The sequence below is a fragment of the Sturnira hondurensis genome, unplaced genomic scaffold (assembly GCF_014824575.4).
Source record: "Sturnira hondurensis isolate 20B ecotype Veracruz unplaced genomic scaffold, ASM1482457v3 Scaffold0014384, whole genome shotgun sequence".
Taxonomy (NCBI): Eukaryota; Metazoa; Chordata; class Mammalia; order Chiroptera; family Phyllostomidae; genus Sturnira; species Sturnira hondurensis.
Window position 1 is genome coordinate 37,767,706 of NW_028087015.1, and position 24,765 is coordinate 37,792,470.

At 46.7% G+C, this 24,765-nt stretch overlaps 1 protein-coding gene across 8 annotated transcripts in view; it reads right to left on the reverse strand.

Annotated features, from left to right (window-relative positions):
- CAPSL (calcyphosine like) overlaps positions 1-24,765 on the reverse strand; it is a 29,529-nt gene continuing 4,764 nt past the window's right edge. For 3 of the 8 annotated variants that reach the window (XM_037063171.1, XM_037063166.1, XM_037063172.1), the window contains exons 2-5: positions 18,757-18,893; positions 12,716-12,893; positions 12,223-12,432; positions 7,377-7,715 (exon numbers count right to left, since the gene is read on the reverse strand). In XM_037063171.1, the coding sequence (XP_036919066.1) occupies positions 7,542-7,715; positions 12,223-12,432; positions 12,716-12,893; positions 18,757-18,893 (699 nt within the window). In that variant the 3' untranslated portion in view covers positions 7,377-7,541. Of the gene's footprint in view, positions 293-7,376; positions 7,716-12,222; positions 12,433-12,715; positions 12,894-18,756; positions 18,894-21,249; positions 21,394-24,765 lie in introns of those variants that run through there. The other 5 variants (XM_037063168.1, XM_037063167.1, XM_037063173.1 and 2 more) reach the window with 5 other exon arrangements.

Genomic DNA, 24,765 nt, shown 5'->3' on the forward strand with positions numbered 1-24,765 from the left:
TCAGGCATTCAAGGAAATGAACGCATTCCCGGTAATGAAGCAAGATGAGTGAAGTTCAATTGCCTTGACAACCCCAGATCTTTCTGAACCTTCAGTTTATACCTTATTAAAAGCTATAGCCTTGGACTTCTTTCAAACTCAGCCCACTCGGCGAGAGTCCCTGATTTCCAGAAGAATTAACAGACAGAAGTCATAATCTCCAGGAGTTTGTCATCATTAAAATGAAATAGGCATCCGTGTCAATAGAAGCGCTAACACCAGCATAATAGTTCAAAAACTCTTCTTCTGAAACCTGAAGGGCACACAAGGGAAAAAGAAGGAAACGGTGTCAGAGTGTGCATCGTAGTAGAGCATTTTACCTTCTTCCTCAAATATTTCACTTGGGGTTGAGCTTGATCTGCCCCCAGCAGTTAAACTGGGTCAGGTGGGGGTGGGGGGTCCCCGGCTTGCCTTTCCCCTTTGAGGTAGCTCTCTGACATGGGGCCTTTACAAGGGCCACCAGGGACTCGCCTGCCCACTGGCCAGCTACAGCTCCCCCATAGCCATCTTTTTTTTTTTTGGATTAAGATAAAAGTCTCTAGAACTGCGCTATCCAGTACAATAACCATTAGCCACATGTGGCTTCTTAACATTTAAATTAATTTAAATCAAATATAATGAAGAATTGGGTTCCTCGGTCACATTTTCAGCCACTCAATAGCCATCAGGTGGCTAGTGGCTGACGTCGTGAAGAACACAGACAGGCCACATCTCTGTCCTCACAGCAAGTCCTGCAGGACAGTACTGCTCCAGGTCAGACTTTGTCTGCTCGTTCCTGTGCTTGTCATCAATACTGTAGGACAGAGGACCTAGTGACTAAATGAACAGATAAAAACCCTTTAGGGGAATGGGAGTCTAGACCAAACACAAAGGTAGGGACAGAACCAGCGAATGGGGCGCATCCCAGAGTGCTTGGGCCTCCGGGAAGGAGTCCATGGTGCCTGGCATTCAGCAGCAGGGCGTGGTGACTAGCTCTAGGGGAGGTGCTGAAAGCCAATTCTTCCAACTGCTCAATTTGTCTGGGGTACGTGTCAGTGCTTCACAAGGGGCCCCAGGCTTCCTGTACTGGGCAATGAAGTTAAAAGCCAAGACACAAAGAGCAGGAGTCAGACCCTGGGCTCCATCTGTCTCTGCCTCCTCTTAACCTCTCCTGTTGCCTAACACCAACCCATTGAGCAAACTATTCCCCACGGTCTCAGAAGACTCCTGAGCGGCTGGGCCTTCTGGGAACTGGCTTGGCCGGCTAGCTGAGTATCCAACCCTGCAGGGAAAGGAATGTTGGCATCCAGTTTCCAAGCTCTCATTCTTGCCTGTCAAAAGAATGGTTTTGTGGGTAATTACATTTTGTTCCTTTAAGAGCACAAGAGAGCACAGCTCAAATGGGCCCTTGTCGTTTTCAAGGAAGAACTTTTGTCACCTGTTACTGAAACATCAGACAAGTAACCATCAGGGTTAATGGTCCAAAAGCACCATCAGGGAAGCAAACTTCCAAAGCAGCCTGGTATGTAACGTGTTAGCTAATAAGAAGAAATATACATGTTAACACTTTTATGGTGTTTAATACAAAGCTAGATAAACTTTTTATTACAAGTGTAGCTAATGTTTCAAAACGTAAATTGAGGAAATTCTCTTAAATCAGAACCACATTGATAGCTAGGCCGAGTCTGATGATATGAAAAAAACGACATGGTTGGCATTATAAATTAAACTTCATACCTTAAAAACTTAATTTCTAGTTCTAGAAATGAGGTCCCAAAGACTGCCCTTAGTGACAAGTTCTTGCTTTCGATGCATGCGTAGTTTACCACTAGGAGTCATGTATAGCTTTACAAACAAAAATATTATTTTTAATTTATAGGACAGATATCTTGAAAATTCTGCTTTAACCTTATTGTCGAGCGTAATTTCTATTCAATTTCAATTTTGAAATATTATCAAGAAAAGATCGACATCTAAGAACACCCCCCACCTAGAAAGCAGCCGGTGTTACAGTTACGCAAATAAAGCACTTCGGCTACCAAGGGGCCTGGGACTGTTTCAAAGGGCGTGCGGGAAATTCTTATGACTGACATACTAATTACATTTATATGCCAATAAATATCTCTGTGAATCTGTAAAACACATAGGAATATAGGTAGGCGCAGCCGCTACACCCTTCCTTAAATTGCTGGCTTGTTCAACAGCCCCCACCCTCCCTTTTTAGGATGGGTAAAACAAATTTTCACTCAAACTCAATCAAAATGAACTCAACTGGCGGTAATTTACCATAGCACCTTGATTTAGTGGTAATCTACCATATTCACTTTGCAGCTTTAAAGAAAGGTAAATGGATATTGCATGATACTGCTAAATGAGATTTTAGGCATGACTAAGTGTGAAACTTGTGGATCGGTGTTTTGTTTCCTCGGAAACCAGAGGGGTGATCCAGGTTTCCTAAGGTAGTGCCTGACACGCGATTATGGCCTGTGTGTGCACAGTGCTTTATCCCATCAACGTGGAAACACTGTGAGGTTCGCTGCAACCCTGGAAGAAGCAGCCGCTCAGCCACCTGTCATTTTCCCTCAATTGCAGGTCTCCGTTCTGTTGGAAGGCTCTCTCTCAGAGCACAGATTAGCATCAATTCTGCAGGTGGCCTGAGCATTTCTAGGAAACCAGCAACTCAGACCTTTTAAGTTCAAGATCATGATGTTCCCAGAATCAATACCAGTCTCTGAGGGCCACGTGTTCAGGTCAGTAAAGAAAAAGTGACTCAAGTCTCGAATGACAGGATTACAAACTAGATACTCAGCTCTTGCTTCATTCCAGGCACTTAAGTTCTAGGTCCCTCACAGATTTACTATGAAGGGACCTAGAAGGAAGATGTAGATGAATGCTGATTACATGGGCAGCATAATGTAAAGCTGGCTGTGCCCCTTCACACATCGGAGCTGCTTGTCACTGGTTCCGTGTTGGAAGCAAGAATAGCAGCTGGAAACCCACAGTGCTCACAAGCCCTTTGGTGAAACACAAATTGCTGCTAGGGCTCATATCATCCTCCAGGGAGATGACAAATAAATAATTTCCATTTATGATGAATAGGGAGAAGCATCTAGAACAAAAAAAAAGTAGGCTATTACATGATGAGATTTTCTTTCCCTGGTGCAATATACCTTTCTGGTAATTGCAAGATCCTGCATCAAAACCTCAGCTACTGGTCAGGCAGCTGCTCATATTGTCAGTGCGTCTCACTCCTGAGAAACACCTTTCACTCTGCTTTGCTGAGGGATAACGCCGACTCTGGTAGAGCAGGTGTGAGGATGAGACCAGAAGCCACGGAGAGGCTTGGAGAGGAAGAACTGTTGTACCACAACGCTCACCACACCCCTGAGAGGACAGAGGGGATGCTCCTCACACGGCGGTGGTCTCAGAACCCCCATCAATCATTTGTTCAGGTTTCTTTCAACAGATTACCCTGGAATCTGTTTTAGAGCATAATTTTAGGGGTTTTACTTAGTGGGGTATTTTTTATCACAAAGAACCAACTATCTCCATCAACATTAAGCAGTTTTCATATAAGCAATTTGGAGAAATAAAACCATGCTTAGAGATGTTGGCTTTCGATAGTATCAGTTACACGCAAACAACATTATACAACAATCTATTAGACTCTTAGAAACTTGGCTTTTCCTTGAATCATAAACATTTCTAAAATTTGAAATGTTGCTACCACTTTCAACAGGGTCTTTACTTAAAAGAATAGCCTATAATTTCCAGAAAAGCAAGTTTGTTGACTAATCTTGAAAACTGGAATTTTTGAGGTTTTTCATTTTATGCCAAAAGAGGTGAGCATAACTCTAAAAAGGTATACTACTCAGAGGATGTTAGTAGAATTTCCTGGAGGAGGAGAAGGCACCCATCCACCACCCAAGAATACATTGGTTAATTTAACCTCTCTACTGGATTAAACGTCAGCAAAACAGGTAGCATCCCCAGGTGGCCTGATGAGGGGTGAAACATCAGCCACTTGTACCCTCCTGGCTCAGTGAACTACCTGCATTGGCCAAGAGAAGAGAAGAGCCAATTACTTGCCTCCGAGAACAGAGAGGGACTTTCCTTGCCTTGTCCTGACAGACTGTCTACATTCAACAAATGCATTACATAGTTCCCCAACACACTGCCTTATGAGTGGCCACTCCTGTCCTGGCTCTGGAAGCTGGATGAGACTCAGAGAGGGGAGTTGAAGAACCTATGCTTCCCTGCCTCTCTGATCGCTTAACAACCACAGGCTGATAGTCTGGTTTGAAAGCCAGTGGTTTTGTTTGCATTTATTCTAGCTCACAGGTCTACCCTCACAGCCTGGCCTAGACATGGCACATGGCAGCGGCTCAATCAGTGCATACTGATGGGGCGCATGTTCAACCTAAAACCTCGATGTGTGCAAAGTCAATCTGTGGCCTACATGGAGGAGGCCCCTGCCCTGCCTTCAAAGCTTCTTGCTATTAGGGTGTGCACTGTGCCCCCAACCTGCCATCCAACCACAAAGAACCACACAGGGTCCTCCGAAGTGCCGTCTGGGTCTGGGAAGAAATCCCGTTAAGGTTAGAATGTCTGTGGAAATCAGCCCCACAGACCAGCCTACAATTGAACTCAGCGGGTCTTAGATTTCTCATCCGCATTACAAATGGAACCCAGGCAGGGTGTGACCCAGAGGCTGAGTCAGAGTCCCCCCCCTGCTGTCCTCACCTAGGTTGCCCTTGGGGGAGTTAGAAAATCCAGATTCAATGCTGATGGGGGGGGGGGGTGGCGGTGGTTCTGACCAAACCTGGGTCTCAGAATTTTTACACACATTGTTCCTGTTTTTACACACATAAAAAGCTGTTGATTGCATCCTTTTCCCTTTGTTCTTTTATTCATTTGTTTGATCGTTTACTTCCTATCTGGTGTCCAAGCCTGAAAGGTAAGATATTCATTCCAAGGGTTGTTTCGTAAGCTTCTTATTGTGTTTTATCTTTTAATCCAAACATTTACTTTTTAAATTGCAATGGGGTAATGTTTAAATTGTGTAGGTTAAATAAACAGAAAATAGATCCAGAAAAGTATTAATGAATGATCTTCGATGACCTTTCTGTGTTCCTCCCACCGGGCTGTAAGGTTGTTAGATCTCTCACCTACAGAAGGCGAGAGGGCCTCAGTGGAATCATGGCTTGTGGCCCCAGACCAAATCTGCTAGCAGGGAGGCGACTGAATGGGACCAGCTACACCGGGAGGCACGGCTTATCTCCCATCTGATAGCTGTGCCCTGTGCCCCAATTACACAGGAAGCCAAGTACAGCAGGGGAAGACGAGGCTGATAGCTGCAACCTAGTCCCTGTTCAGAATCACATGCTACCTCTACGGCCCCAGTCAGGCAGAGGCATGAGTCATAGCCAGAATCAAAGACCCACATCTATCTAGAGCAGTAAGCTTCAAATCTACCATGTCCAGGAAACCAGGGACCTCTCTCTAGCCACAGTCTGTAAGGTGCACACTGCAGAAAACATGGATATTTCTTCATAATTTCTTCGGCATTTCTCTATCATGTCTATGTATTCCTCATAATGCTTGGCATCTTTGGCCTGCCGGCCTCTATAGAAGCCTAGACAGTAAATCCAATGGAAAACCAGACTTGTGTAATTAATTTCCAAAAGAGCTAGCTTCTCTCTCTGGGGAGGCCCCTAGCCTCCAGAATAAGTCCTTTTCCCAGCCTGTGACCAGAATGACAGTTAAGCTTCTCAACAACCAACAAAGCAAGGTGTCCTCTTTAATGACTACAATAGTTCACATCTGAAAACATCTGTTTTCATGGTTTTTAGATCAGTGTCTATCCTTATCTCAACTTCCAAGTCTGAGAAATGAAAAGTAAACAAGTGAACTGATACAAAACATGGCGATTATGTGCAGACCCTCAATCCAGTCACTTAAATATGAAAGATCTTAAAGGATACCATTGTTGCAACCCACATCCCCAAACCAGGGCATGAGTACAGCCAGGGACAGAGGTGCTAAGAAGGGGGGCTGTCCCTGAGGAGCAGGGCAGAGTGGTCATTGCGTCCAGTACCACAGCCAGAGGGCTGGCCAGTCACTGTGTGTTTCTCTCTGNTAAGCTTCTCAACAACCAACAAAGCAAGGTGTCCTCTTTAATGACTACAATAGTTCACATCTGAAAACATCTGTTTTCATGGTTTTTAGATCAGTGTCTATCCTTATCTCAACTTCCAAGTCTGAGAAATGAAAAGTAAACAAGTGAACTGATACAAAACATGGCGATTATGTGCAGACCCTCAATCCAGTCACTTAAATATGAAAGATCTTAAAGGATACCATTGTTGCAACCCACATCCTCAAACCAGGGCATGAGTACAGCCAGGGACAGAGGTGCTAAGAAGGGGGGCTGTCCCTGAGGAGCAGGGCAGAGTGGTCATTGCGTCCAGTACCACAGCCAGAGGGCTGGCCAGTCACTGTGTGTTTCTCTCTGGCCTGGACACAGAGCACCAGCGCTAATGCTGTAGTTTCAACCTCTACGTTCCAGTAGCTCAGGCTGCCTTGGCTCACAGGACTTTCCTAGGGAGATTCCCACACATTAGCAATATAAAGGTGTAGAGTGGGGAGGGGAGGAATGCCCTGAGCCACGTAGTGTCAGGATGGACAGCCTGCTTCGGAGTGTGCCCCTGATGCTAGTCGACGTCACATTGACCTCTTTGTGCTGGTGGGAACTTCAACCCCGCTGGCTGACTGCAGGGAGCAGAGAGAGGATCACTCCTCCAGGTGTGGGCCTGGGATACGGTCTGCCCGCTCCCAGGGCAGGACGTCCCATGTAGAGTCAGAGAGCTCAGCCAAGCCTCGGACTCTAGCCACAGAAACACTTTGAACAGTCCTGCTCTGCTGCTCAAGGAAATGGCCTTCAGTCTCACACCAGCCTTTAAAGTGACCCCAAAATGTCATTTAAGCCTGTTCACCAAACCAAGGCTTCCCTAAACTGTGGGCAGAGAAACTCAAGATCTAGTGATGGAAGTTGAGACCAACGTGTGGTCTCCTTCCAGTCCCCACACTGGGACTGAAGTACTTAAACACTCACAGTCATAAAGACAGATGGACTCTCCCACCCGGAAACGAACCATCTAAAAGGAAGTGGAGACAGACTGTGTACGTGTGGGCGGGAATTATAATTAAAATATTCCAAATCTTATGACTGGCCAAGGCAGATACCTCATGTGTATCAGACGCCCATACATCATCAGCCTGGCTCAGGGAGCTTCACAGATTTTATTTCAACTAACTTCTGTTGTAGATCTAAGGAAACAGGCTCAGAGAAGTCGGGGCACATGAACTACTCAGTGTCTTTATTTCTGCCCTAGAAAATGCTGTTGACGTGGAAGAAACACTGGGATGCACATGAACTCAAATATGATCCTGTCCAGGGGCTGATGTTTAATCATTTGGAGCCACGTGGCTGTACCCATGGCCTTGGTCCCCAGTTCATACGGTTAGAGCTTCCAGGCGGTCCTCATCATGACGATGAAATACACGTCGGTGTCGATGGATGCGCTCACCCCCGCGTAGTAGTTCATAAACTCCTCGGGGGTCACCTGCAGGGGAGAAGTTAGAAACAAACACGAAACTTTGCTTCTCACCATTTCAGTGGGGCCCACCTGCAGCACCTGTAAACGAAGGGGAGATTTCCATCAAGGGAGCTTCTCAGGGGCCATCGCTGAGGAATAGATCAAAGGGAAAAGTGAAGGCAAGCGTGGCAGTGGCAGGTGGTCCAGGAGAAGAGACAAAGAGAGTCTTGAAAATTTCCAAGCTGGTAACCTAAGTGGAAAGTGAGATACAGGTTCTGTCTTTCTGTAAGAGCCAAGCCCATCTGTGCAGAGAAGTGAGGTTGACACTCAGAATAAGAATTGGGAGTTTTCAACCATAGTCGACACTCTCTTTTTGTGACACGTCAGAAATCACACCTCCTGTCCCCAGTTCGGGGTGAATAATGTTTTCCCTCTCAAAAAATGGAGTTCTGTCCTGTGGGTAAAGAAACAGATTTCTAGCTGACCGTTTCATGGCTTCGTGCTTTTTAAAGAGACAAATTACTTGTTCAAGGCTCAACATCAGTGAAAAAAAGAAAGTGCCCCATGCATCATGTGTCCCCACTGCCCTGGGAGGTTTTCTCTCTGCCCTATGCCTGTAACTGTCCCTTTGGAATATCAACGAACGCTTTACCTACACTTGGATTTTACATTCTTTCCGTGTAGCAGGTGGAGCTGACACCGGCACTCCAACCCTGCCGGCTGACGGGATTGGCTGATTCCGAGAGAAGAACCCTCCTCCCGTCCGGTGTCCGCAACCAGTCAGTTCAGCCCAAGGCGGCGCCCTGCCTGTGAGGGAGGGCACAGACCTGGTGTGGTGGCTGTGTTAGACATCTGGGGCTCTCTAGTTAGCCCTTGATTTTAAGTGCCATGAGGGATTAAAAAGGCGACAGATGGTGAAATCTGTAAAACATTCAAAACCCCTTTGCAGTCCGTAACAGCAAACTCCTCTCCCACTGAGTACCCACCTGTCTCTTCCAAGAATCATATGAGCCGATTGACCCACTTACCCTTTTTTCTGAAATTATAAGTAAACAGAGAAAAAAGGTAGAGGATCCACAGCTCTCTCTCTGTACCCACTCCCAGCCCCAATCCCCCAAAGTAGCAAAAAGCAGTAGGAAGACATTGGACTGAATTAATATTTAAACTGTGTTTATCTGTGGTCTGGAAGTTGAAATAAGTGTGTATAGCTCTTAGTAAAATGAGAGGACCATTAATATCCTCCTTTCTTGAATTCCTTTTGATTTCTGTCCTTCATACTCACCACTTACACAGCCTTAAACCCCACCTGTAAGTCAGGCTACCTAAAGCCAAAAGTCAGAGCTTATAGACGAGTCACTTCCAGTAAGGCCACCACTCACTCTTAGAGAACTCTGAGTCGGATTGTGTCCTGGGACTCAACTTCCGTTGGGAATGGCCTGAACCACGAGTTCTGTGATTTGCCCCATTAGGCGGTCCTTGATGTAGTCCATTACTTTTCCACAGTAATAGCTATTATTAATTAATGATTTTGTTTGGCATTAGAAAAAATGGGAGAATGGACACCCCTTCTTTTGCCAGGCCTCTTGACTACGCTACGCTTAAGTGATAGAGTGGATGTTACTGACGGGAGAAAGTTCCCGGTTGGGAACAACAGAGATGTCTGGGTCGTGATACAGAAGACAGGCCCCTTTTTCTCTGCTCCCGCCAGACTAGAAAACCCATACCAGAAGTTCGGGGTATCTACATACACTCTGTAATATACTGAAAATAGTTTTAATGAGTAAAAAAAATTGCTATACAGGACAGACTCATATTCCCTCAAAGACTAATATATAGTCCTAAGAGATTTTTTAAATATTTATAATGATAGTGTGCACACATGTAAACTTCAAAACCTAGGTATTTAAAGAAGGAGGAGGAGGAGAGGGAGAGAGATCTCCCCCAACCAGTGAGCAGGCCCTGCTCCGAACAGGACTCGCTGCTCTCACCCCTCCCCGAGTGGCTTTGGCGCACTGGCCGCTCTGAGAGCCGGGGGTGGGGTCTGAGCGCAGGACCTGAGACACCCAATCCCTGAGCTGCGGTCAACCCCAGTAACTTTATGCCAGGTGACAGCTAAGCCCGACCTATTGAAAGTTCATAAATTTGCACATCAGTCTTGGCTAAGGAATATGCTAACTTTTGTGTGTTATTCTAAATTCTGTCTTATTGGGATAGCAACTGCATTTTGTAAGCTTAAATGAACGCCCTGGCTTTAAGTGTGGCTATAACTTCACCGTAAGAAATCTTAATATGTAAAACAACTCAATTTGAAAGATATAAATTAAGGGCTAATTATTCTCTCTCTCAAAGAATTTACACGGAGTTTTTTTTACATCAACAGGTCCTTGTGTGTTTAAAACATGACTCGGCGTACAAAAGGTTAAGCCACATGTCACTTTCCAGAAACATTTCCATGGTGTCTATTAAATGAGGCATCTCTGTAAAGCCCTTAACACGAGGTCCAGCAGATAGTAAGTGCTCAGTAAATGGAGCCCAGATCCTTAATTAAGCTAAATGAGGTTAATGCATATGTTACATTTAGTAATTAAACACAGGCATTTCTGAATCTTTTAGAGGCCAAAATCTCAAATGTGAACATGAATAAAAGCCACCTTGGGTACTTATTGAAACTGTAAATTCTTGAGCTCCTCACACCCGCAAATCAGATTGTGTGGTTTTGCCACGCAGACAGAAATTTGCATTATTGATACAAAGCCCAGATGACGGTCAGAGTCTGTGCTACTCAGGTGATAGTAAGAGCTGTAAGTGCGAAAAACCCCAGTGACGTGTATGAGCTTAACGTGGCATTTTAAGATAAATGTCAACAGGGACAGGGGTGGGAATTTTAAATCAGCTGAATCACAACAACCGGCCCTCTTGACTTGGGTTAAAGCAAAGGGCAGCTGAGGTTCCCCTGGTGAGGAGGAGGAACCACCTGCAGAGGGGAGGCGAATGCCCCCGGGGGTCCCATGCAGAGCCGGGCTAATTTGGGGAAGTGGCAGTTGACTATTTTTCCACTGCCATGTCACAGATCAAAGACTAGCAACATTGGAAGGTTCTGTTACTTCTGTCCCCAAGCAGTTGGCTGCTCTGCGGAATCTAGGACCCTCCCCGCACCCCACTTTTTAAAAATCTATCTGTGCTATCCCTTCAGTCTAGAGTGGAAGGTGTTTCTCTGTCCCTGGCAAGAAAATGTCATAGAGAGAAAGCTCTCCTTGCTACCCGCCTCGCCTCTCGTTGATAGAACTCACCGCGAAGTTTTGTGGAAAAAGTTGGGGGAAATTCCCTTCAGAAGGGGAAGGCTTGTCTCCCCCACCTATCACCGCCATCTCTTCCTCCCGCCCATGGTCCCACTAACATGTCCTCGGCAGCACAGGGTCAGGGGTAGCCTCCGTGGTTTCTGCTGCTGCTGACTATCAACCCAGGAGGGAACTCTCTTCCCTCTCACCGTAGCCTTCAGGCGCCTAAGTCCATTCACAGCTGTGGATGAGACACGGGGCATTTTGGTCTCAGCCTAAACGTAGTTCTGGAGATTCCTAATCCTACCAAGCTATGCATTTGTAAATTGAAGATAACAGTTAATGGAGAAGGGGTAGTTGCTTGTCTTTTTTGGGGGGGGAGGTCTTTTTAAAAATGTTTATTGAATTTATTGGGACAACATTGGTTAATAAAATATACAAGTTCCAGTGTACTATTCCATAATATATCATTTGCACATTGTGTTATGTGTTCACCACCCAAGGTCAAGTCTCCTTCTGTCGCCATCTATCCCCCTGTTCCCCTCGTCTCCCTCCCTGACCCCTCTTTCCCTCTGGCAGTCACCGTACTGTGTCTATGAAGTATTTTTTCACCCAGGCCCCCAACCCCCCTCCCTTCTGACAGCTGTCAGTCTGTTCTCTATCTGTGAGTCTATTTTTTTTGTTAGTTTACTTGGTTCACTAGGTTCCACACAGAAGTGAAATTGTATGGGCTTTGTCTTTCTCTGACTGGCTTATTTCACTCGGCTTTAAACTTACTGTACTTTAACATGCAAGTTGATCTCAAAGCCTACTAAAGATTAAATCAGCAAATTCTGTTATCTGGCATTCTTTTCACCGAAAGCTTCCCTTAAATGGCATTTCCGCAGAGCATGGTGTGACGACAAATGAGAAGGCATGTAAAAAGCACAGTCCTGAAATGCCTTGTGAACCACGTTCCAAAAACCTGAATTATGGTCTCATCCTGAAGTTACACGTTTTTACTATAGCCTACTTCGTGGTTAAGTGGCTGGCTGTGCATGGTAAATATGCTAACCGTGAAATGGAATGTTTAATCGAAGTACCGCCTTTTCCAGGTGTGGGCATTGACCTGTCTGTGGATGCCCTACTGATACATCAGTGTGCGTGACACACGCACACTTTTTACTGCTTTATTTCCCAACTCTCTAGGCAGTCACTAAGGAAATATCTACTTCTGCAGATAACAACTGTAATGGAAGTATCTTTAAGGCTTCGAACCTATTTCCTACCTATTTACAGTTACAAATGGGATAGAAGAAATCTCACTTAGATGAAGCTCTTTTACTTACCAGTCCATCTTTGTCATAGGGCGAGTCAAAGTTATCCAGAAATTTCCTGAAAACTTGCTCCTCAGTCCATTCTCCGTTCTGGTACTTGGGGTGGTGTTTTGGGTTGTACACCTCACGAAGGTCTTCAATTGTTATGACACCATCTCCGGTCTTGTCTAACTTTCTAAAAGCTTGCATAATTACCTCTTTTCTGGCTCTGGACATTGGAGGCTACATAAATAGAAGGAAAAACACAGCAACGTGCACAAGCAAATGAGCCGTTTTGTATGTTACATGATAAAATATCTGATTCCCCTCAACGAGGTGCGACGGTTTGTGGGCCACTAGTGACATGCCTTGTGATCGTTCCCCAGGCCCCTACATCTGTTCTCCTTCTCCTGCCCATCAAGTTCACGGGGCACTAACAGCTTCTGAAAACAAAACCTCAAGATAGCCAACCCAAACCACGTGAAAGCCAGACTCGGCAGACACACTGACTCACACGGCCACCTACCCTTAAGGTGAGAAGAAACTCGTTGAAGTCAATGGTTCCATTTCCATCCTTATCAAACCTCCGGAAAAGCTCTTCTGCCTCTTCCTTCTCCATGACCAGAGCATAATCATTTAACCCTTTCACGAATTCTTTGAAATCCAGACTTCGGTTGTTATTGTCATCCATGATTCGAAACACTCTGAAGAAAGTACACACACACACACAGACACATACACACAAAGAAGAAACCCACAAAGAACAAGGTTAAGCACAAAGATTTAAAAACAAAACCACTCTCAGGATTTTTCAAAGTAAAATACAAGTCTTAGATTGTTCTCTGAACCCTCCTCCCGAAATTGGAGAGCCTCTTCCGTCTCATAAAAGGAAACAAACCTTTGAAACAATGCACTGTGTAATTCCAATTAAAAGGCATTTTAGCCAGACTGTAAAAACAGTAAAAAGATGGGGGGAGACAAGACGCATGGGGGAATTCTAGGGCAATGAAACTATTCTGTATGATACTATAGTGGTGGATACATGGCATTAAGCTCTTGCTAAAGCCCATAAAAATTTACAGAATAGAGTAATCATTAATGTATACATTTTTTTAAAAAATTCCTTAGAAGGTCTGGAGATCCCAGGAAGGAAAGCAGTCTGTGACAAAGGAATCTAACTGTCCTACGGAAGTTTAAAGCAATCTCACTAAAAGGAAGAGGTGGGGCGAAGGTACTGACTTGAGCGACTTTGGAAATGAGCTGAGTCAGTAAGACCACAGGTGTTAGGGGCCGCACGGCAGCACCTCGAACTAGGTGATGAAGGTGTTTCCCGGGGGGCATGAGCCAACAGCGCTGATGTCACTCTCCAGGTGTGTTGGACTTGAACAGTTAAGTAAATGGACAGCAGCTGGTGGGAGCCAAGTTTCTTGCTGCTGGAATGAGGGGGGATTAACAGATTCCCTGAGGAGGAGGCTGGAATGATCTGATTCGGGCGGTGAGAGCTTAGGTGTGTCAGCATGAACTCAGGTTTAGCTTAATACCAACACAGACGATCACAGATGGACACATGTATAGACGTGTATGCATCTCCAGGTTAAGAGGGCCTAGAAGTAACACCCACTAACAACAAGCACATCTAGAGCCTAGATCCTGGTTTCTAATACGATCCTCCAGTAAAAGGAACTGGGCTTCTTAGCGAAGTTGCTGACTCTGAGACAGGGGCAGAAAACATGCAGGGTAAGCTGTGAGTATTTTGTACCTCAAAGTGAGAAAGCGCTCAAAACAAACACACGCACACGCACACAGACACACACACACACAACCTTGCACTGATGGGGATACATCAACCGGGTGCAGGAGCTGACTGAACGAACTCCCAAGGCCAAAACTGGAACAGTGTGAGCAACAAAATAAAGCAGTGTTGGATGATAACCCAAAGTATAAAATAAATATTCATGAGTCCATATTGGTTCAAATAAATGATTAAATAAATAAATGTGGCAGAAAAGATAGATTTCTCTTTTTTCTTTTATTGTTTAAAGATTTATTATTATTATTTATTTACCTTTAGAGGGGAAGGGAAAGAGAGAGGGAGAAAAATATCAATGTATGGTTGCCTCTTGTGTGCCCCCTGCTGGGAACTGGTCTGCAACCCAGGCCTGTTCCCTGACTGGAAATCGAACCACGATCCTTTGGTTCGCAGGCCCATGCTCAATCCACTGAGCTACACCAGCCAGGGCCTATTTTTTAATTACATTTTCTTGATTATGCTATTACAGTTGTCCTGATTTTGCTCCCCTTGCTCCCCTCCACCCAGAACCCCCTATTCTCTCAGGCAGTCCCCACACCACCATTCATGTCCACAGGTCATGCATATAAGTTCTTTGGCTTCTCCATCTTCTATAATACACCTAACACCCCCTGGCTATTCTGTAACTACCTACCTGTTCTTCTTAATCCCCTCACTTCTTCACCCATTCCTCCACCCCCACCCCCACCAATTTGGCAACTGTCAAAATGCTCTCTGTATCCATGATTCTGTCTCTGTTCTTCTTGTTTGCTTAGCTTGTTTTTTAGATTCAATTATTGATAGATATGCATTTTTGCCATTTTATAGTTCATACTTTTGATCTTCTTTTTCTTAAATAAGTCCCTTGACCATTTCATATAATAATGCTTTGGGAATGATGAACTTGACTTTTTTCCTGTCTGAGAAGCTCTTTACCTGCCCTTCAATTCTAAATGATAACTTTGCTGGGTAGAGCAATCTTGGATCTAGGTCCTGGCTTTTCATGACTTTGAATATTTCTTGCCAGTCCCTTCTAGCCTGCAAAGTTTCTTTTGAGAAATCAGCTGACAGTCTTAAGGAAACTCCCCTGTAGGTAAATGACTACTTTTCCATTGCAGCTTTGAAGATTCTCTGTTTATCTTTAACCTTTGGCATTTTAATTATGATGTGTCTTGGAGTGGGTCTCTTTGCATCCATCTTGTCTGGGACTCTGTGCTTCCTGGCCTTGCATGTCTATTTCCTTCACCAAATTAGGGAGGTTTTCTTTCATTATTTTTTCAAATAGATTTCCAATTTCTCACTCTTTCTCTTCTTCTGGCACCCCTGTGATGTGAACGTTGGACCTCTTGAAGTTTTCTCAGAGGCTGCTTACACTATCCTCATTTATTTTATTTTTTCTTGTTTTCATTGGTTATTTTTTGCTCCATTATGTTCCAAATCATTGATTTGACTCTCAGCTTCATCCACTCTGTTTCCCTGCAAACTGTTCTCTATTTCAATTAGTGTATCCTTAGTTTCTCATTGGATCTTTTCCACGCTGCTGAGGTCCTAAGTTCCTTGAGCATCCTTATAACCATTTTTCTGAACTCAGCATCTGATAGATTGTTTATCTCCATTTCATTTAGCTCTTTTTCTGGAATTTTGATAGGTTTTTTCATTTGGTCCATGTTTCTTTGTCTTCTCATTTTGGCAGCCTCTCTGTGTTGGTTTCTATGTATTAGGTAGAGCTGCTTTGACTCCCTGACTCCCTGTAGTGTGGCCTAATGTAGTAGGTGTCCTGTAGGGTCCAGTGGCACAGCCTCCCCCATCACCCAAGCTGGATACTTGAGGTACATCCTTTGTGAGAGCTGAGTACACTCTCCTCTTATAGTTGAGCCTTGATTGCTGTTGGCAGATCAATGGGAGAGATTTACCCAGGCCAGCCAGCTGCAGGGATTGGCTGTGACCACTGACCACCAACATCTGCCCTTCATGGAGAATCAGCTGTGTGGGGGCAAGGTAGTGGTGCTCCAATGCGGCCTATAGCTAACCATTATGTGCACTGGTGCTGGGGGTTCCTGAGTTGTTCAGGTCAAGGTCAGCCCTCATCTGTGTTTTGGCGGGGGGCCACCCTGCCTGAGCTATAAAGCAGTCTGAAATGGCTGCTACTTGTGCTGGATTTGCAGATTCCCAGGCAAAGCCAAACCGTGAATCTTGGCTGGTTGCTGCTGGTGCGGGTCTCGGGCCTCACCAGCTGTTTCTCATTTGGTAGGATTCAGGAAGTTGTGAAGCATGAGCAAGACAAGCCATTCATATGGAAAAGCAGTGTGGATGGGGCCGTAAGTTGCATGGGGCAGAGTCTCCGGGGATCTCCAAGCAGATCAAACAGTTTTGGCTAGGTTGATTAAGGAAGGTTTCTTTCACTGTTTTTTTCAAATAGATTTCCAATTTCTTGCTCTTTTTCTTCTCCTTCTGGCACCCTTCTGTGATGTGAACGTTGGACCTCTTGAAGGTTTCACAGAGGCTTCTTACACCATCCTCATTTTGAGAGATTCTTTTTTCTTCTCATTGTCCTTATTGGTTATTTTTTGTTCCATTATGTTCCAAATCAATGTCTCTGATATGACACCAGCTTGACGGCTCTGTAGGGGGAGGATTTAGAAAAAGGACAATGGCCTCTGCTCACCTGGATGCCAGACACTTTAGTTCCTCCGTTTATGTCACTGGTACCTTCCAAGCTGCTACCCCAGTGCTGGAGCTCAGAGGATGTGAGTCTGAGTAGGTGAGTCCACACATGGACTGGTTCCTGGCACTGGAACCCTGGGCCAGGGGGCCTGGTGTGGGGCTGGGATCCCTCACTCACGAGCTCTCCCTCCCAAACTTCTATCTGCCACACATCGATGTGGGACCAGCCCACTGTGTGTCTGCACCCCTCCTACCGGTCTGGATGGATGTGGTTTCCTCAATCCCGCAGTTGTCAGACTTTTGTTCAACTCAAATTCTGATGGTTCTGAGAGACGGTTGTTATATTTAGTTGTAATTTTGATGTGGTTATGCAAAGAGGCGAGCCATGGCTTCCTGTGCTGCCATCTTGACCAGAAGTAAGACCAATTTATAGAAGAATTCCAAATATATGATGTTCATACTCTGCCCTCAAGGAGGGAAAGCACACTCTCTGTATTTCAGGGGCTTGGCACAGAGACTTCTTTCCAAAAAGAGGGGTGAGTAACTTCACATTTAAAGCCAGACAAACACCATCTCAGGTAAGTGATCGGGGTCAACATCAACAGTGAGAAATCATGTTGACAGTGTGCATCCTTGGTGTGATGCTGTGAAAATGGCACTTTCCTTCTGTGGCCCCCCAAAACCATAACTCCAGCCTAATCATGAGGGGAAAGAAGAGGAAAAGAGCTTCCACTTGGGTTGAAAAAAAGATTTGGGGAAGGGCCAGGAGGCAGAGGACACATTCCAGCAAAAGGCCAAGGACGAGCCAGTGTCTGTTCACAACAGGCTAGTTCACTGTGAAAGGGCCGCTGGGGCTGATGGGTGGAGATGGGATTGGCAGCAGGAGGGACCGGACTGCAGGGCCCAGGGGTGGAAGGGAGGGTGGCCTTCCTGAGGGACCTGCACCAGGCACAGTGAGTGAACACCGGATGAGAGAGGGAAAGGTCAGAGTGACAGGACATCGAAGGGAGGTGGGCTGGTCTTCCCGCTGGACTGTGACAGCCTGGGCTCTGACAGAGCTGGCTGTAGTCCGAGAATTCAGGACTGTTGATGATGACATCCCCGATGCTCAGTGTGTATCTCGTTGGAAGTGAAGCCTTCCACAGCCTCCAGATGTGAGGCTGGTTTTCCCTGCCATTAAAACCCTGTACAGTTCTTTTATATATTTGTTTATTTATTTACTTTTTAGAGAGAGGGGAGGGGAGGGAGAAAGAGAGGGAGAGAAACATCAGTGTGTGGTTACCTCTTGCAGGCCCCATACTGGGGACCTGGCCCAAAACCCAGGCATGTGCCTTTGCTGGGAACCAAACCAGCGACCCTTTGGACCCTTTGGTTGACAGGCCGGTGCTCAATCCACTGAGCCACACCAGCCAGGACACACCCTGTACGCTTCTGACATACACTTTCTCACACTGCAGAGATTCCTGTCTTTGTGACCCTTGGCCTCCTCATCCAAACTCTGCATGAGCTGTGGAGAAGCCTGCTCAAGCGTGCGACCCCAGTCCTGTGCACAATGCCTGGCCCAGGGCAGGCACTCGGTCAGAAGGGCCTACAGTCTCTTTGCCCTTGGCCTTCTCAGTCCTGAGGACTGCCTAGCTTACCAGGGAGCCACAGCCCAGCAACGACAGAGCTGCAGAGCCCCATGGATGGGAGCTGTTAGTTATCCAACAGGCGGTTCCGGGCTCCTGGACGGCAGAGAGACACAAGTGCCTGAGAGCGCAACCGCCGACTCTGCGATTGTGTCTAAACCACTGTCCCTGCCTCCTGCTCCAAACCCCCGCGTCACAGCTTCAGGGAGCGGCTCTCCTGGTCCTGGCAGGTGTCTCTAAGCACCAGTCAAGCTTCTTCCTCCACCTCGAGTGTCCCAGCAGCTGCCCTCTCTTGTAGCAGACATGACCCCTGCTGAATCTGGGACTAAAAACCAAAAATGGTCGCAAGGAACCTCAAAGATCAGTTCTTCCAAACTCTGCCTTGACCATCCAGGAACTGAGAGCCCAGGAGGCCACACCAGCATCAGCCTCACTGGGCTGTGTCCTGCCTTGTCCTCCATGTCCCCACCACCTCAGGGGTCCTACCTGCCAAGCCCTTTGATGCCTGCAGAGCCCCTGGCCAAGCACTGCAGCCGGAGTCTTTCGATGGGGTCGGTGGCTGTGGTGAGCTTTTTCTTGGCCTGCATCACCATCTCTCGGTCATGCCGTGCCGTTCCTGCCATCTGAGAGGAAATCCACAAGCTGTTAGGAGAGCGAAGGTCTCATCACCAGCCTCTGGCTGGCCAGGTGGCAGCAGCCTCCTGGAGAAGGAAATTCCTAGCACACTCTCTCATTCGCTTCCTGAGGACCGTCTCAAACTCCCAGAGTTCCCTGGGTTTAGGCCTACCAACTGCGTGCTGTCGTCGTTCCTACTTACCTCCCTGGTCCTGAGGACAGCAGAGTTCTCCCGCCTGGACAACAGTTTCGAAACTACGGCTGATCCTCAGCATTCCTTTGTCACAAAGCAGCACCCTGCCCCTAACCTCCTTTTGAGACAACCTTCTAGGCTTTATTCTTTTATTTAGAATTTCCTTTTTTTCCTTTGACTGCATGTTTAACAGTCTCATTTCTGGACCAAGCACTAATTTTTGTTGCTTCTGTCTTCACTGAGATTCTCAGCATTTGGGCCTTAGTGACCCCTACCAGTAACTCATATGTTTTCCTTGGTGAACAGGTTAATGCCCATTGAATACTGAACTACACTCTCAGCACAGAAAAAAAAGGGTAAATACACTCTGTCTCTCCTGACAAATAGATTTAGCTTTTTTTCCTACAGTTGGGCTTCTGTGTTTTAAATATCCAGAAAAAGGAGAAAGGGTGGGGGAGGCCCATGAGCGATGTGCCGGCTGCTGCAGGGTGCTCGGGTTCTGAGAACTGGCACAACAGCGGAAACACGGGGCTGGGAGCCTGAAGACCCAGGTTCTAGTCCTGACTCATCAGAACGCTCCCGGTGGCCGACCTCAGGCCCTCTGATGCCTCTCCTCTGTTAAATAAAGGGATACAATGAGGTGATCTTTTAAGTTCCGCTCCTGCCTGGCAAATCTTCATACGAGCCCGCTACCCCAGTAAATGGGGCACTCCATATATTACTCTCTTGTGTGAGTTGTGAATGAAAAGAACAAGAAAGCTTGGTGGACATACAAAAAACAGTATTTAAGCTGCAGAAAAATGGTGTTAGAATGAATCCAACCTTTACTCGAGGGCGCCCCCTGCCGGCCAAGTGCTGGCACTTCCCCTGAAGGCCACATTAGGATAGGATTTCGACCTGCACCCTCTAAGTTTGCTCTCCTTCCATACAACCCATAACAGTGCCCACAAAGTTCTCCTTCTTTAACCTTAGAGAGGAATCTCAGACCGAAAACTGACCATAATAGATAATTCAGGGATACACATGCTTGTGTATCCTACACAAGCTTCATTTCCTACAACACCTCCCAAAAACCAAGATCTGGGCTCTCCAGCACTTGCTCCTTTTTACAGATTCCCATCTCCTACCAGGGGCGTCCAAACTTTTGGCGTCTCTGGGCCACACTGGAAAAAGAAGAGTTGTCTTGGGCCACACATCAAATACGTTGCAACACACAATCCATTCGTAATACACTGCGTCCCCACACAGGAGAACAGCGGGGTTGGGAGCACCCCCTCCCGCCCCCTCCTGCAGCCAATCCTGCCCAGCGACGATGCGAGCAGCTACCTCTGGACTGTACGTTGCCATGTTCAGAAACAGGGCGCCATTCTCTCCTGCCAGCCCACCGTGCCACCTAAAACGCCCTCATCAGACTCAAATGTATTGGGGTAACACTGGTTACTAACATCACATACATTTCAGGTGTACACCGCTGTCATTAGACACCTGTGTGCCTTCAACTACCATGTATTGGACCCCCTTTACCCATTTTGCCCCACCCCACCACCTCCTTTCCCCTCTGGTGGCTCCCATTCTGTCGTCTATGAGTTTGTTTTTGTTTACCTTGTTAGTTTATTTTTTGTTTTACATTCCATGTACAAGTGAAATCATGGTTTTGGTCCTTTTTAGTCTTTAGTGACCCAGTTCATTAACAAATATCTGTGTATTTTGCCATGTATAATGAGCACTTTTTTGCCCAAATTTTTGAGGGAAAAATAAGGATGCACATTATACATGAATATTACTAATTCCATATCTATAGAAATGTTTTTAATTACTTTATTTATGCTTATGCATTACAAGTGTAACTCTAGAAAGCAATAATGATATCCATATGCAAAATAATACCCTGAATACAATAATCAGTTTTGTTTCTAAACATAAATAAATAAAACATTGAATTAACAAATTAAAATTAAAGATTTTTTTCCTGAAAGTTTGGGCCAAAAATGTGAGTGCACATTATACATGGGAGCACATTATACGCGGCAAAATACAGTGATATTTATTGCATGCTGTTTTCAGGCACCAGTGCTGGAACGGGGAGATGGCTCTAAGAAGCACGCCCTTGAATATCTTACAATCTTAAACTTGAGTACAGAAGTCCGGGGTGGGTAAGCGGCACCACATACCGAAAATTTACTTCTGAACTTGGGATGGTTCAGGTAGAGTCTTGGTGAAGAAGGGCAATACTCAGAGCTTCTGAAGTTTGCTCCATGGCACCATGTACTAGGGCGGGAGTCTGTCCCACACGTGTGCCACCAAGATCACAGCACTGCACAGACCGTGCCCGACTCCAGAGGACTGCAGTCTGAGCATCCAGCCCAGCCCGCGCGAGGCCCGGAATAGACTACCCTCCCGATGCACGTGGCCGCAGCGCCACCTCGTGTTGGCGTCCTGTCTATTCAGTTCCCCCGGCCAGGGGCGCTATGGGTCCTTCAAAAAATGTCTACAAAAGATGAGTGAGTGCCTGTGCCCTGTGCTAGGGAACGTAAAAGGCAGCAAAACAGACAGCGCGAACAACCTGTAGGAGGGGGAGGTGCGACCCCAATACTGCAACGAATCGAAATAGGGAGGCTACCCCAGCCTTGAAGTGGGGCTTTTGGGGGACCTCACAGAGGAGGTGGTGATGGCTAAGCTTTAATCCTCCAGGAAGGTGGTAGTTACTCAGACTTGGGTCATGAGGATGGAAGAAAGGAGGGTGAGGTATAGTTTCCAAGCACTAAGGGCAAAATGAAAGAGAAAATAGTATAGTGGGGAAATACAAATACTTTCAGTATGACTGGAAAATTCGGGCTGTGTGTGCTGGGTAAAGATGGGGCAGGAACATGGAAAGGGGACATTTGCAGACCACAAAGAGCTCGGGACACGGTTGTGCAGGGTTCTGTACTGAGAGCAACAGGAGCCAGCAGGGCATTTAGCTTTGGGGGGTGACAGTCTGCTTTGTAGAAGGCCGTCAAGCTGCACCTTATTGGGTTGTCTTTGGTGCCTCCTGGTAACGATGGACTGAACCACACATTCTGAAATCTCCCTCCTCCCTCCTCCCCCTTCCCCCCAATGCTGGGTTGAGTCTACATCCCACAACCCGCTACAGAGAGGAGGGTCTTAGGGTCAAGGAGCACCCCTCCCCCACCAGGCATCCATGAAAGAGAAAGCCCCCAGAGCTTCCACACCCTCTCGGAAGCAAAGTCCAGAGGAAACCTCTCACTCCACCCTCTGAAGGGCCCTCCCACTGTGGGTCCTCTGACAATACTCTTCAACGTCTCTTTCATGAAAAGGAGGGTGGCGTGGAGGAGCCGAAGCGGAGGTGGTGAGCTCCGGTGAACTTCAGAGGGAGTTGGCCTGTGTAAGAGGGGGGAGGGGCAGAATTAGGTGTCAGGAAGGTACTGTGAGTATGTGGGTGCCCAGAGAAGACAGGCAGTCTTGTCCCACCTGACCTGCACCCCCCAACCCCTGGCTGAGGAGGGAGAGCAGCTGGGCAGGGGTGCACCAAATGGTCCCTGGCACCCACTGTGAGGAGACTGTCCCTTTGAGCAGATGGCACGTCCCACCGTGAGAATGGCCCACAGAGCAGTCCAGCCCCTCCAAAGGCCTCTCCTGCCCCGGAAGCTGGAAGCCCACTCTCCCCACAGCCAGCCAGGCCATGTCCTGACTTTGACCTTAACGTTGTTAGGGACCTGTGTAATTTAAATACCTGAGCCATCACATCAGCCATTTTAATCGGCCTGGAGTTGCTATAACAGTTCCATGGGGTTTTAGAACACCTTCTGTGTTTTAGAGAAAAGAAAGGAAAAAGCCAATGTACCACGTAGTCACTGATGGAACTCGTGGGGCTTCACTCTGGTTCCCAGGGGGTGGGACCCATATTTGCCTTGTATCAAGTTCACATCCAAGTCAAAACTATTCCCATCTCTGCTAGCTCAGTCTTGACCCTGAGCGTAGGGACCAGTCCCCATGGAAATGACAGACATGAGGTGTTTTTACTCTTTCTCTCTCTATTTGGGAACTGGGTGTGAGGCTGAAATTTTGATTCGACTCCGTGGGCCTTTCTGTACTGGAAAGGCCACACCACGGACCACGTTTGAAGGCGCAGGTTGCCCCCGCTCTGACCCAGTTCACTCACTGAACAAGTTACTACTGCACAACAGATAGCAACAACCTGGGCTCTTCAGAAGTTTGCCCTTGGAAAGTGCCCCTCCGGGATAAGCATTAGATCCCAGGGTGACCCCCAGGTGAGCGGGATGCCCCTCCCCTGAGTCGGAAAGGAAAGACAAGGACACCTTGAAGGGAGACGCGGTTTCTGCTGGGAACACCAGGGAGCCCCCTGAGAGAGAGAGTGACAGGCCTGTGTCATGATCTGAGTTCTCTTATTGAACCCATCTGAGCTCAGTCCATCTAAGCACCCTGGGCACTTCGGCCACACGAGAGACTGCGCTAATTTGTCAGGTGATATTACAGAGCTGTGACCCCAAAGAGGTATGATTTTTGCCCCGCCTCCCACCGGGGACATTTGACAATGTTTGGAGGCATTTTTGGTTGTCAGAACAGTAGGGAGGCGGGCTAAAGCATTTGGTGTGTACAGGCCAGAGATGCTGCTAAACATGCTCTGAGAGCCCTTGACAATGACCACAAAGAATCTCCAGTCCCAAACGGAAGCCGGGCTCCAGAGAAAGACCTGGGCCTCCAGGGCCGTTGGGATTAGAGCTAGGTCAGGTAGGTGCCTAAGGCGTGATGTTTAAGGAGGCCCTCAATCTCAGGATCAGACGAATGTCAACTTTGCACATGCACAAGCCTGAGAGTGAGCACTTTCTTAATTAGTTCACCCAGGGTATCCACCTTGCCTCATTGTAGGCCGGGCACTAAATTCAACACAGGTTTATTAAATACTCATTATGTGCCACACCATACCAATGAATGAGGCATTTACCTTCCTCAGGGTAGCTTTAATTTTGTTGAATTTGACTGACAGATGATTTCCCAGACACTGCTGATCCAAAGGTCATTCCAATGTGCTTTCTTTATACATTTCAGTTTCAGTCGAGGCCACATGAAACAAGTGCTGGCCAGAAAGATCCAACTGCAAGTTCTGAGGGCTCTGAGAGAACACTCTCATATCTTCGCCTCCTACTTTGAACACAAATGCAATATCTGGGAGTATGGCAGCCTTTATGCAATCATGAGGGAAGGGCTAAGAGAATCAGAGATACCCAAGTAGAGTCCTAACATCACTGAGCTACTGGGTCAGCTATAACCAACTGCCTAACTTCATACTCCTGTCATGTGAGAAACATAAGCTTCTATTTGTTTAATCCATCCTTGGTCAGGGCCACTGTTACTTGCAGCCAAAAGAATTCCTAACTGTTACAACTGGCAAAAGTTGATTCCTGCAGTGTTTGGGGTGGCCCTACATACTGACCTGCACCTGGGTAAAATAACTACCAATCCAGTGAGGAGAGGCTCAGCTCGCCCTGAGAGCTGGGAAGAGAAGTAGAGTAACTCCATTATAACCTCTTCTCTCGATAACAGCCTCTCAACGTTTTTGGCTACGGAAGAGAGTGAGAGAAACTGCTTAGCAGGACACTCATGGACCCGTGTAACTAATACAGTACACTACAAACCCAGGTTTAATAAAACACAGAGGCCCCAGA